Source organism: Achroia grisella, unplaced genomic scaffold (assembly GCF_030625045.1).
Source record: "Achroia grisella isolate CSIRO2021 unplaced genomic scaffold, CSIRO_AGI_Agris_v1 utg874, whole genome shotgun sequence".
NCBI classification, from domain to species: Eukaryota; Metazoa; Arthropoda; class Insecta; order Lepidoptera; family Pyralidae; genus Achroia; species Achroia grisella.
This window is the reverse complement of record NW_026713051.1, coordinates 3,611,834-3,627,129: the sequence shown is the minus strand read 5'-3', so window position 1 is coordinate 3,627,129 and position 15,296 is coordinate 3,611,834. Positions and strand designations below refer to the sequence as shown.

Sequence of the window (15,296 nt, the reverse complement as noted above, 5' to 3'; positions counted from 1 at the left end):
TAGGTCGCGGGCCGATTAAAATATAAATAAGAAAAATTTACGGATTTTAAACAATTACTATAGTTAAATATGTTGAATTAAATCATTTCCCGTATAGATAAAATACAATTACCAAGTCCACTATACGTTAGTACATTTGTGCACAAGAAATTTAAAATCCCAAGCACGATCTTCATATAAATAGCGCCAATATTATTTTCCGGCGACCATCAGTATATTCTACTTGGTACGAAGTAAAATATATAGTATTTGCCTCTACTGAGTCTGCAAGGTACATTAAGCAAATACTCTCCAAGGGAATAACTTTTCATAGTTTTCCCGTCAATTGCGCATGAAGATTTGTATAGTGCGGTGTGCACTACTACGATAATACATAGTACCTCAATAAATTGCAGCTTGTATAGAATATATTAGTAATAGTATTTATAAATAACCACTTTATAGTACATTATTTCATATTATACGTGTAGCTTTCTGAATTTATGACCTAATAATTTTAATCCATATTTCGGAAAAGCTTCAACTGCATTGTATATATATACTATTACGTTCACTCGTCCATTACATTAATTACTTCATTTTTATAATAATAATAGATTTAGATTTTAGTTATTTCAAATATGCTCTGAAATTATGAATATTAGTAGACGGATGACGGGCGAACTAGCTTTTACCTTAATAAACTAGATTGTGCCAGATTTAAACAGCAGTGAGAATTTAATATTTGCAGTTTCATATTTCACTGAATGTAGCAGTTTTAATTAATTAAATTACTTTTGCCTAGGTACTACGTAGATGCTTCTTTAGTATACATACAAGATATACTTCAATATTGTTTTGGAGGCAGATGAAGCATCAGCTTATCTTAATGCGCAATGAATAAATGCACTCTCAATCTACAGCAGCACTCAGTAAATCAGTACTCATAGAAATAGATATTCACCTTGTTAAATATTTATACAGTTCTTTTTAATTTATCTTATCATAACTAATCATTCTCGTAACATTATTATGGATGAGTCTTTCCCAATATGACATTATTCTACTGTGGTACTCTGGTGATTTGGTTATATTTGTAGCATCCTTCTCTTACAGTTTGGTGTTATACTTATGTTTTTCTAGGTATCTTTCTCCTAGTCGCAGTTTTCTAGCTATGAAAAGGGAAAAAATACTATTACATCGACATTAATTATTATATATATGTATATATATATATAATTTTTTTACCACTTCCGAGCAGTAATGATGGCAAAAGAATGAGAAAGTGATCGCGATAAAATAGTTGATGGTTATCAAATTTCTTGACCAGCGTATTCGCCATCGCAGAATATATTTACAATTCGAAAGTGTTTAGCATTATTAAAGACTGGAGTGTTATGATCCTGTGTCTGGGCAATTTACCACTATATTTTATACTTCAAACAGAAACATAGCCATCCAAACATTGTCCTGATAAAATCGAATGCAAGCCATGAAATATGAAATGTCCTGCAATTACTTAAGCCTACGCATTCGTTTCATTCTTATACATATGATATTGAAAATGTTTCTATATATTCTATGTACTAACATTTTTTTTTTTATTGGCTGACTCGCTGGCACTGGATTGGCTGTCCACTACTGGTCTAGAACCGTTATATTTCGACATCTACGACCGTGGAAGGTGCCCCTCACAAACATTCTTCAGGACTAAGGTGTATCCCGTACACTGTAATTTCAGTGCTTCTTCGAACGGAAACACAGTTCAACAACAGATTGCAGGCAGAACGTCTCGCTTTAGCGAGAGAGACAGAGGATGATTTCGTATAACCCCTACTTCGGCAAAATTCGGTAAATTATGCGACACAGTTTGCTAATGTACGCTTAACCTTCACAGAAACAAACTAATGATCCACCTATGCCCGAACCTCTCCGAGATGACAGACGCCACCGTATGGTGTTCGGGAATATAGAAGCTATCTATGAATTCCATCGCGAGTGAGTAATTTTGTCAATTTACAAGTTTACACGCATACAATGTAAAGTAGAAATCTCATATGACGATATTGAAGGGACCGCAAAATGTTATTGATGCTTATATTATATAATCATTATATTGACTCAATTAGGCCTCAACCGTTTCGTCATAATAACCAACCCGTCGTTCTATGAGATTTCTACTATGCGTTCGTACTCGTGATTTTTTTAAAGGGCGATCGTCATCTGTTTTTATGTATATTGTGAAATATACATAACACTCTCTTTAATAACGTCTGTACTTGCAGTGAAGTACAAGTCACATGAATAAAACCGTATAATTAAATTGAATCATAAATGATTATTAAACGTACAATTTATTTTCTGCAATGCGACAGTTTTTTGAAAACTGTTTTCACAATGTTCTGCAGTTTGTCATTTGTAGATGAATGGATTAATATGTATCTCGAAAGAATGATTCGTCAGTAGTTCGGTCTCATTACGACTTGTGGTTAGCCTTGAATTTATCTTTATAGTTATTTATCATTATTTACTTCGTTTACTTATATAAAGGTGCTGTGCGTGCGATTGTAAACTGAACATTAAAGGCACTTGAAGTAACTATTGTACTTTCGCCTAATGTAATATAATATTTTAGAATGAACCAATCGAGTTTCTCCAAATCCATATAATAAATTGATAGATTGTATTTGTGACCGAATTTATGATTCATAATGTATAATATTGTAAATCTACTATCTTAAAATCTGTTTATTTGGACGTGCGTACATAATTGGCTAAATAACGCAAAGCAATATTGTATTATAAATCATATAACGACTAATAATGTACTGATTCATTCAATATCCCCCTGCGGAAGCCTTGCGTAATATTTGTGATATATCAGGTGTGTATATTTTAAAATGGTCTGTGCAGTAAATTCGTGAAGGATTTGCAAGACTGCGTCATTAAGCCGGAGGTGCTCGGCGACCTATTCCGTCGGTTCCTGGAAAAGCGCATGTTCCTATATGAGTCTTACTGCCGGAACAAGCCAGTATCGGAATTCATCGTCTCCGAAAATGAAGCCTATTTCCAAGAGCTACGTCACAAACTCGGACAAAAGTTGCAGGTGAGTCTTACCACATTTTTGTTGTTACGAACCGAATATGAATGATGCACGGGACTAAACTAACAACAATCAAGATATGAAATAGTGGAAATGTGAGGTGAAAAGCATTACATTCCAGTAATTTGTTCCTTCTATGTATAATTATTATACATAAAGAAGACTTATTCCTTTTGAATATATGTTTATGACATCTTTTCCTGTTGATGTAACACAATGTATGTATTCATGTATCCTTATAACTTATGTTACAGCTCGGGGATCTACTAATAAAGCCGATTCAACGCATCCAAAAATACCATTTGCTGTTGAAGAAGATCTACGCCTACTCCGAGCAAGCCAGCGCTTCGAAACCGGTACTGGAAGCCCTGCGTGATGCTGTAGAATGCTCGGACATAATACCAAAGAATGCCAACAAAATGATGGATGTCGGACGCCTAAGGGGATTTACGGTAAGTCATATTTTAATTGTAACTCTTTATATAATTTTTAGAAAATGCTGTATGCGATTCTTTTTTTTTATTGTGACACAAGAACTGTATTTATTTAGGCTATATGCGATGTCTGTATCAATTGATTATTGGCAAAACTATAATATTGACTATTTAATTATAATGATAATTTGCGTTAATAATTAATAATTATTTTAATTTTTAATAATTTAATGTAACTTATGCATTTGCTATATATATATATATATTAATTTATATATATGTATTGTATGTTAATTTAGTATAACTACTTCCTATTAAATATAAGTACTAGCGCTGTAGCGTCTGCACAATTTTTTTTTAATTAGTGAACTATATACATATATGCAAATGAGTTTTAGAATAATTTATGGCTGTTGCGTTTTATTTTAATAAAGAATATTTTTAATTGGCATATATTTATATTGTTATTGTTTGTATGTTCACTATATTAATTTTATTATATTATTGGCAATAATTGAATTGATACACATGGCGTATTTTCATCTGCAATTTTATTTCCGTAATTGTTTCTTCTTTTTCGCATAGTACTAATTTGCAGTACGAATTGTACATTCAGATATAATATACTATGTTCTTATTTATAATTGTACGTTAAACAAACGTACCAGTTTTGAGGATTCTAGTAGTACTAATAAACCGAATCGAAAAAGATACACAAAATTTTAATATACTTTATTGCACTTGATACATTAAGAAATAAAGATAATTATTCAAAAATGTGACCAAATTTTCCTATTGATTAATATAAATAGTAAGGATCTTAATAGTTGATTGCATAATTTTATGTCATAGTTTTTTTAACATGATTAATATCAATCATATTAAAAAAACTATGACATAAAATTATTGGGAAAGGATTGGAATTTTTTTTGTGTATTATATCGGTCGTATATAATATGCACAATTATAATTGGTATACGTAGAAAAAAACGTATAAAAAAATGAGTACAGATCTTGCAAATCTAGTTAGTTATTTATGAAAAGCGTGTGTTTAACAGGATGTTTCTTTCTTTACAGGCCCCCATAGCTTCCCAAGGAAAGCTATTGTTCCAGGAACCATTAGTGGTGTCTGATATTACGGGCGGCGGCATTGATCGCGAGGGGAAGAGCAAGGAGTTCCAAGTATTCCTATTCGAACAATGCGTGATCTTCAGTGAAGCGAAAATCGTAGGCAAAAAGACTCAGTTCGTCAGCCCTACATACCACTACAAAGCACATGTGCAGGTTTGTAAACTTATATAAACGAACAAATCATAAGTATACATCATAGTTTCTAGTAATATTGAGCCATCGCATATTTAATAACTACCAACTTCGTCTGAGTTTGGAGAAAATTAAATAAATAACCCTGGACAATTAACACAGCACCATCTAGTCACACTGTAAGCAGAGCTGGTGTTATGGGTACTAGACAGCTGATATAAATACTTTCTTTTTTTTTATAAATATTATATACATAATATACAAAGAAAACACCCAATCCGATACAAACAATCATAGTCATGAATAAAAATGTGCGAAGAATCGAATCCGCGACCATCCGAAATAGAGCGATGTGCTAAATCGCTAGACCACCGAGGCATCATTGTGATATAATCTATGTATGTTCAACTTAAATTTCATTAATATCAGTATAACCCATTAAAATAACAATCAGAGAAACATATTTTCGCATTTATATTATTAGTATGGAGTCGAAGTCGATTCATAATATAACGTCTATCTACCAGTGTTTTAATATAAAGAGTGCAACCGTGGCAGAATCAGTAATTGTCCAATCAATTACCAGGTGAACAAGATGGAACTGGAAGAAGTAGAGATCCCCGGAGCGTTCATCATTCACTCGGTAGATCCCAACAAACCGAAACAGTCGTACTTGTGCCGCGCTCCAGAAGCTCGCTGCCAGGATTGGATATCCACGCTATCAAGGATTTTGCAGTCGCAGAGAATCTTCGGCGAAGCTCTGGAGAATCCTGGCGCATATCTCAAGGATAGAGAGCTGCATAGAGAGCCAGCTCGCGACCCCGCTGCGTAAGTACAGGCGGAACAATACCGGCAGTATGGATCTTACATACAATTTAGTATTTAATGTTGTCTTCGGATACGCACAAGTTACTTAGGGAAAACCGTGGGCTTAGGTATTCCACGTTTATCTCTTTGTTTATGAAACGGAATAATGTTTGCCGGCTGCCAGAGGTAGCGTGATTTTATTGTTTAGACTAGTATCGTCTCTTATAATAATAAGTATTTTAGGCAGAGATTACTACTCAAATCTCTGGGTAGTTTATGGAATGGTAATACTATATTAAGTACTTATCGCGTCATGAACCTAGATTATGATGTATTATACTTTGTAGTGTTTCATTTAAGTACTGTATTCAACTGTATCCTAACTTGTGGAGGAGACAATGAGTATATGTAATTATTTAAATCACATATCTAAATCAGGTTTTCCCTTACGGTAACTCAATTGCTACACATTTTCATAACTCGCGATCTTGAATCTTACACCAGATATTATACGGTCTATCTCATTACAACACAAATTTAGACCTGTCTCAGTATCCGCGTGCTCACTGTCGCATTAAAATTGTATCGTAATCTTTTTATCTGACATTCTTTTCACATGCTCGAAGTAAATTATAAGTGTATATAAATACATGAAACTAAATAAACATTTACAATGTGCGGTATATTACATAATGTTATCAAACTGTCGAGTAAAAATTCCAAAGGCGAGTTGCCAAGTGGCAGCGACAGTGACGCTGATCATTATATATACTCTTTATACGTGTAACGTGAGCGTATCCGAACATCCAACATTGGCAGCGTTTCACATAACCATAATTAATATACTGCTACTCTGTGATAAGCGGTCCATCCTATAACAACCTGCTGCGAAAGTCTAAAGAGGTCGGACCTGCCTCATTTGCTACTATTTATGTTCGCACCTTTATGTACCAGTCATTATGAATCTCATCCTAAACTGAGTTAGTCCAATTATCACTTTAACAATTGCATCAAGATAATGCTATAAGTAGAATAACTTTATTGCACATTTAGTTAAAATACGTTAGTTTTCATTAAGTTTTTCTACTACTAAGTTAATAAATATATTAATTTTTAAAATTAAAGTAAAATCCCAGCTTGATAATATTTTTTTTCTATTTATATGGTATATACTACCACTTTAGATTTTTCGCGGCAAATAGCAGGTTTTTCATGGCGTGATAATTAATATATGTAAAACTTAATAATTGCGTGTATTAAAAATATTCTGAAGTTATTTAGATTTGCTGGAAATTCTGTAATATTTTTTTTCTATTCGAGTACTAACATTGAGTGTAAGCTTTTGGTGCCTATTAACATAGGTGTATGTGAAATGTTCTTCATAATTAAACAACAATTGCATTATACGTTTACTCTAGCGTACTATCTAAAATAGACCCTCTAATCTAAAACACACCTCTACCAGTCCTGACTTTTCTTTTCTTTTGTTTTCAAAAATATTTTACATTATTTTCTAATGTAACTTCAGAATGTTTTTGTACCCACTGCAGGCACGATACTTTAATAAAATCAAAATTAATCATCTTTTATTCAATTTGAACAGGGATTTTAAAACCTTAAATACACGAGTTATAAAATAATTCGTTTCCTATATTCAGACGATTTTAATAGACATTCAGAGACGGGTAAAACGAATTTTAAAGAACTTTTTTATGATTGAAATATCCAAATGATCGTGCTTGTGGGGGCGGATACGTAGAATAATTATAACAAATTTAATATCATATTATTTATTTTTTATAACCTAACACTAACATGCGGTGATGGATACGATAATAAATATAATTGTAATATAATTTAATTATTAATCGTGGAAAGTCGTGCTCCCACGCGTGAGTTATAATAATGTCCATGTTAGGTTAATTACATTGGAATTGATATTTAGATATAATTATTTTGAAAATTTAATGTTAATCTATGATTAGGACGCGTAGTTATGTACCTCACACCTATCTCATGTCATTGCAACCGTTGCTCCGTTTTAATGCAAATTATTGTAGCGTTGGCTTAGACGTATTTGTAGGATCCAGCAAGCCTTCCACTGATGATGAAATCCTTCTGATTACAGTATCACAGTGTTGACAATATGCAATAAAATACTGCCACTAATTGTAATTAACCATAGGCTTCAACTGTTCTAAATAACAGTTGAATTTGATGTCGTATACTTTAGTATATCTACAGTATGTATAGGACAATGTCGAATTATACTAGTAGATGTTTGTTTATATTATTCACGTCGTGAGCCCATTGAGCCAGGCGTTATACACATCTACCTCATTCAAATGAATTATATAAAATACGGCACTTTGCACGTAGTATATCAGTGTTAATTATAATGATGGGTGCCATTTAGTACAAATTTACTAATGGTGCCTTTATCTAGTCAATCATGAAATCCGATATTGGCACATAATTGCCATATTTATATTTCATGCTGCGGCCGCATTATCAACATTTGGCGGTTGCGTTGTTGCGATATGTCTGATCAAATCTTTCCCTATACTATCGCGAATCGTTTTTGCGAATACTGCTGTTCACTGCGTATTAAAAACAAGTATCTCATTGTAAGTTTGATCTCGAGAAAGTTCGCTGAGGTAACGCTGTTCAATTTTCATATCAAACACAAATGCCATCGAATTAAATTTGATCGAAGCGTAATTACAGACATGTAGTCCGCAGAAGATCTATGTAAAACAGGGCCCTTATAGTGACAACGCGCTCTAATGTGGCGTCGATAATGTGACCGCAGATTGCGGCATTTGTATAAAATAAAAATTGTGAAATTTAATTATTATGAATGTCTAATTGTAGATATTTATTTTAATGGTTACGGTCATAATATTTGGCATACTGAATCTGATACTACTATGAAATTAACATTGATTCAATATTACGATGTCAACAATGTAATGTAATTGCCTAAGTTCCATCGCAATTTCCAAGTAATGAAATACGTTAACAAAGGCGTAATAATTCCAACAAAACCGAACCTATTAGTATAAAAAAGTTATATTATTTTATTTATTATATAGCATTAAGTAGGAATCGAAGAAGACTGGATATAAAGGTATGATGGTACGCAAATAATTGAAAGTGATGGATAGTATATAGGTGCATGCTAGGATTAATATTCAATACACATTTACTAGGTGACCAATGAATTTATAAATCTCCTTAAAACCAAAAGCTATTCTGTCCTGTGACCTAATAATATTTCAATTCTCTATTAATTTATATACGTACTTCATCTGTTAATTTACGATACATTTTTTTAAGTAATTCATAAACCCACAGTGTTCCAGTAGAAGAGGCATTAGTTTCCAAAGATGAGATATATATATATATATATATATTTGTTACAAAATTTTCGATAAACTACTGAGTGAGAAATACGTGATCTGATTGCGAGATTCCTTATGTTCGTATAATTAATGCAGGGGTCGAGATTATTTAAGGTAATATATTTTTATAAAATCTTTAATATTATAAAATCTTTTGTTAGTATTGCTCAGTGATCATTTGAGGGTATAACTTATGCTTTATATGCCAATAGACATATATTTTAGGATGCTTTCGAGAAAAAAACAAGTAGAATCATTTCCTGATTTCTCGATGTCTTATTTCATGCTTATTTTTTTTTTATTTTCTGCTTGGTTTTTTTTTTACTATCAAACTTCGGTTCATAATGCTTTGAATAGTGTTAGAGAATCTTTTATTAGTTTGTCCCAGTGATGGTTTGAGGGACATAACCTATGCTCTATATGCCAAAAAGCATATATCGTAGCATGTTTTCGAGAAAAAAAAAAGTGGTATAAATTCATTTTTTCACAAAGTACTTTTATTTTGTTCTAATTTATTTCTTAAACTAAACATTCCTACCTAGCTTCAGTTTATACATTTAATCTGGACTTTAAAGTATTAACAATCATTTATTTGTTTGTCCCCGTGATGGTTTGAGGGACATAACCTATGCTCTATATGCCAAAAAGCATATATTGTAGCATGCTTTCGAGAAAAATAGAAGGGTAATCATGTTTTTCTCGAATTTTTTTACTTTACTTTGCTTCTATTTTTGTAGTTTATTATTGGTTTATTTTTCTGACCAAATTCTTACTCCCATCGTATGTGCATTAATTTTTATAAAAACTTTGAAGTATTAAAATAAATCTTTGTTACTTTGTCCCAGTGATGGTTTGAGGGACATAATCTATGCTCTATATGCCAAAAGCATATATAGTAGCATGCTTTCTAGAAAAAATAGGAGTGTTATCACTTCTTTTTTTTCTTGAAATTTTTACATTCTTTATTTTGATTTTATTCTTGTAGTTTATTATCGATTTATTTTTTCCGTCCAAATTCTTAATCTCAACGTATCTGAATTAGTTTTTTTAAAACTTTAAAGTATTCAAATAAATATTTTTTACTTTGTCCCAGTGATGGTTTGAGGGACATAATCTTATGCTCTATATGCCAAAAGCATATATTGTAGCAGGCTTTCTAGAAAAAATAGGAGTCTTATCACTTCTTTTTTTCTTGAAATTTTTACATTCTTTATTTTGATTTTATTTATATCACTTCCTTTTTTCTTGAAATTTTTACATTTTTATTTTGATTTTATTTTTGTAGTTTATTAATGATTTATTTTTTCTGCTCAAGTTGTTCCTACCAACGTAAATGCATTATTTTTTGTTACAAAAGAAGTTTTAACCTGTGCTCTATATACCAAAACGTATATACTGTACCCAGTTTTCGAGAAAAAAAGAGGAGAGTGATTACTTTCCTATTTCTTTCACTAAATCATGGTACAGTATATGCTTTTTACTATATATATGTTTTTTTTTTATTTTTTCTTATTATTTGTTCCTATTTTCAACCCATATTCTTACTACTAACGTTTGTTCATTAATTTTTAGGTTAGGTTGTCCCAATGATGATTTGAGGGGCATAAGCTATGCTCTATATGCCAAATGGCAATATTGTAGCATGACTTCGAGAAAAAATAGGTTAGGTATTGCTTATTTTTTTCTCGAAAAGCATTTTTGTTATTGTCTTAATTAGGTCTTCGAAAGTGTACTTGGACCCGATTTTTTTTATTTTGTCGTTAGAATGTACGTGATTAATTATTAGTAATATAAGTAGTATATATTGAAATTAATTAACTAGGTTATCTATAATTTGAAATCGTTTAAAATACTGCCAAAGAACTGCCATTATTACCACCATATGATGAGATCTCATGTTTATGGAATAATACTTTATGTATTATATCTAATGTTTCTATTTTTACAACTTATACTGATACTGGAAATTCACACTTCTATTTCTTCAAAAATTAAATAATGTGTACCCTTAGAATAGGTTAAGTATTATATTAATGCATTTTGAATTACACAGTTTAAACGTAGGATAGTCACATCTACATTATATTATATAATAATCAATAGAGTAGGTAAACTTAATATTTAGAGCGATGGTAAGCTATAATAGTTTTTAGTAATACAATTTAAAGGCGATCTCGTTAAACTTGATCACTGTTAATATAAGGCAACCGTATATGCATTATCTAATACACATTAATTTAGGTAGTAAATAAAACTCATATATTACATTTAACCGCGTCTAATCATTCTGTTTACATTAATAGTATTTAATCACGTAATTATATTTAACCGTATTTAATCGCATTTATAGTATTATCATTAATTAAGACTCGACCCTTAGGATATAAAAATCGACGATTGTTATTTAATAAGGAATTGATTACTTGCCGACTATACCTATCAAATAATACCTAGCTATTTATTATTACTTGAACGCTGTAATAATAATTCATTATACTTTTTATCTGAGTATAGCTATTGTGAAACGTTCTAATACAATTGCTGTGCTAAAAAGAATAGAATAATGATATAATAATTCGTAGTTATAGGACCGTTTAATCTGGTTTCGTAATAAAGTATTCATTTGTCCCATATACAGTTTAGCGTGTATTGAATTTTGATTACTTTACTTTGTTGTTTTGGGGCCGAAACTGACTATTATATTTGTTACGTCCACGCGTTCCAATCATTTGACATTACAACCCTGATATATTTTTTATAATTTCGGTCAAATAAATTATAATAACATTTTAATAGATTAGTAAGGCCATGATTTGCTTAAAACTGCGCTTTCGATGTTAATAATGTTAAGATATTTACTATAACTATTTAATGAAACATGTATTCGTTAGGTTATGGTATGGGACGCTATGCGAAAGTCAGGGTTGGTGCAATCGTAACGCTATAAGAACACAAATACAAAGTGAATGTAAGGTTACGTATAAATAAATTCGCTTATTAGAAGTGCTCAGGTCTGTAATTTTACATCAAGTGAAAAGTTAATGAAGAGGTTTTAAGTCGTGGCTATGTTATGTTGTATAAACTGAATTAATTTGTTGGTTATTGTAACATTTGGATATTATTATTGACTTGCATTCTTGAATACTAAAGCTGTTGTTAGCTATACTCACTTGTTATTACATTTCTTGTAACTCCAGTAGTGTGACGGGAGTATTTTAACAGTGAGTATTGCTATTACCGGCTGGTTTTAGTTAGAGTAAAGTTTGTTTTTATATAAGGGTTGCTTGATTTGTTCACGCTTCACTGCGGCTGTTTAGATCCAATGTTCCACTGGTTTTAGACTGTACTTTGTACCGTATAGGTTTAGTATTAGTTACTTTTGTGCTATTTCTCATTATACAAACATGTCATGGCAAGAGTGAGTCGACGCGTCATTATATAATCGCTTCAAGTATTCAATGTTTAATAAATACATAATCGTAATAACCAATCTATATGTACTTCATGTAACATTTTTTCCGAGTTCTAAATATAAATATTGTTCTGTATTTCATGTATTTTCATATCTACTGTACTTTAAACATTCTGCAATGACATTTTCGACCAACAGTTACCAATGAGTTACTTCTTTGTATTTGAACAAGTTTCTTGTGCGTTAGTTTTGTATTTGTCATATGTATATATACTTATCAAAATCCTAAATTATGTATATACTTACTACTAATTTCTAACAATCACTGTAATACAGAAATATATGTTACATGAGTAACTAATAAATGTGGATCAAAAATGCTTGTGGTTTAATGCTTCTAGTCCCGCATGCTTCTTATATTGACTTTCTTTATTTTTTTAATCTTCTGTTCGGGGGCCAGCTTAGTAATAATACGCTATTAGACTCTATACGCTCCACGCGCAACGCTACATAGCAAGTAATGCTCACTAACCAAATAATCGTTTGCAATAACTAAGGTCGCGCCATCAAAATGTACAGCGTAGATATGTTCGTTTCGCCTAACAACGCAACCATTAATCCTTTTATTTCCTATAGTCAAAGCCAAAGGCGAAGCGAAGTACCGAGCTGGCGTGCCCGTTTTTTTTTTTATTTCTCTTAATTTTTAATTGGTCCTATTCCCGTCCTATTAGCGTGGGTGAGGGTTGGTGCGGTCTGCGTAAAACTGAGAGCGTTCCGCCGTCACTGGGCGGTCGGCTAGCGCCCGAATTGCGCCAGCGCACGCAGCGACCGCACGCTAAAGCGAACACAATCAACCTACCTACTACTACAAGTCGCAGCGACGAGAGAAAGAAGACAGTTAACGTTACAGGGAATACGGCCGTGAGTCCCACCTCACCGCCGCATGCCAACGTGAGTACACTCTCAGGTTGCCTGAGGTGAAAGGGTTGACTAACACTTATACTGCGACCACATTATCGGCATTCGGCGGTTTGCATTGTCGCGACATGTTTGGCCAGGCCAGGAATATTATCTGGCGGAACTTGAATGCCGTTCTAGCTGATGTTTTTTATTAGCGCATATAAAATCCATGCAGAAATACAGATTCTTCAAAGGAAATAGAAGTTGGGAAGATAATCTATTTAGTACACCGCAGGCCTAACATAAAGTTCTAGCGCGACAACGCGATACAAGTCTTCATCCGCTAATGTGACCGTAGATTATTTTACTAACACCGACTACTAATTCACCTATAGGTTTGTGGATAATTTCATTGGGACCAGCGTTGTTTTTAAACTTATAACAATAACTACTGGTATGGTAACCAGCATCTAATGGTAATAAATGATGGTTACTATGTACCTATAAAAATGATCCAATATATATTCAAATGAGTATATATAGGGATCTTATACAACCGAATATGAATTAAGCACAATGAAAACTGAAAATATATATATATGAATATTCTGATGATATATTAACCACAGGCCTTTCACTACAACAGATTGTTACTAATCTAAAATGCTTACAATGCTTAAATTTATAAATATATACTGAAATATTTAGATAAAACAAATTACATAGCATTAGTGCCCAAATTCAAATTTAAAATTCAGAAATCATTTAACCGCTTATGAACGTCAAGAGCTCAATATTTTTGCTGCTTATAAACGTCAAGTACCTACTAAAAATGAATCTACAAAGAATCTTATGAAAGAAAATAGAACTTTGTTTATTTAGCCAGTATTTTCATTTAGGTACTTGTCTTATTGTGAATTAGTGTGCATCATACATTGGTAGTTATTAATTTATCATATTATATATTATATATAAATTAATAATTTAAAGTACATAGATAGCTGATTTCATAAACCTAGAATAGAACTAAAATACACACATTCACCTTATAATCTCATGCAAATTACAAAATGCAATATATAAACGAGTATGTTACTAGCCGACCCAGCAAACATTGTTTTGGCAAACAAATTATTTCTAGTGAATATTTTGCTAATCATATTAAAAAAAGAGAGTGGAAAATTATTAAAGTGCCATTAAAAATAGGAATTGATACAAATAAGGTCGTAGGGTATTTGGGGTTATATGTATTTCTTAATGACTAATTATAAAATAAAAATCAGGTAATATATGTACTTGTTACCTAGGTATGAAAACTAGTTTATGTCTTACTCTCAAGACTACTACTGAATACACAATAAATAAATGACAAAATATTGCATGGACAGTGGATACAATTATGTATAAAACTATAATTTAGGCGAATGAAATGAATTCGTCACAGGTCTTGTGAAGTTACATATTTGCATAAATAAAAATTATTTCTCTACAGTTGTTTACGTAGGTCTGCTTTAAATTTCTTAAAAGTTTTGTGGTTTTGTAATCGGTTTATATAGTACCTATGTATTATTATCCATATAATAATACATAGGTTACCATTAATGTACAATATTAATGGTTTACCATTAAAGTACAATATTATTACATTTATGATGAACCGAATAATACAAAATTAAATAAAAGAAGGTGAATAAAAGGAAAAAAATGTTTTGTTGAAAACAAAATTTAGTTTAATTTAACACTTATGAAATAAAAAGTAATATACTACTCGTTTATTATTTACCCATTTATTTTTTTATTTCATTTATAATACTGTATAATATTAAAAGCATTTAGGGGAAAGTATTGAATATTGGACTGTCAACTGAATTGGACTACTCTCATATATTAAATAGTAGTTTTTCAATTTCAATAAATGGATATGATAAGGTATGCTTCTAACATTGCATATATGGACCACAAGCAGATAAAATAAAATAGACAGGTTCAATTTA

At 31.5% G+C, this 15,296-nt stretch overlaps 1 protein-coding gene across 1 annotated transcript in view; it reads left to right on the top strand.

The window, feature by feature from the left end:
* Positions 1 to 15,296, top strand: part of LOC131853086 (kalirin) — a 221,870-nt gene that overhangs the window by 199,460 nt on the left and 7,114 nt on the right. Inside the window, exons 37-42 of the mRNA XM_059203902.1 lie at positions 1,877 to 1,977; positions 2,893 to 3,085; positions 3,337 to 3,534; positions 4,594 to 4,800; positions 5,366 to 5,607; positions 13,134 to 13,353. Of these exons, the coding sequence (XP_059059885.1) occupies positions 1,877 to 1,977; positions 2,893 to 3,085; positions 3,337 to 3,534; positions 4,594 to 4,800; positions 5,366 to 5,607; positions 13,134 to 13,353 (1,161 nt within the window). The remainder of the gene's footprint in view (positions 1 to 1,876; positions 1,978 to 2,892; positions 3,086 to 3,336; positions 3,535 to 4,593; positions 4,801 to 5,365; positions 5,608 to 13,133; positions 13,354 to 15,296) is intronic.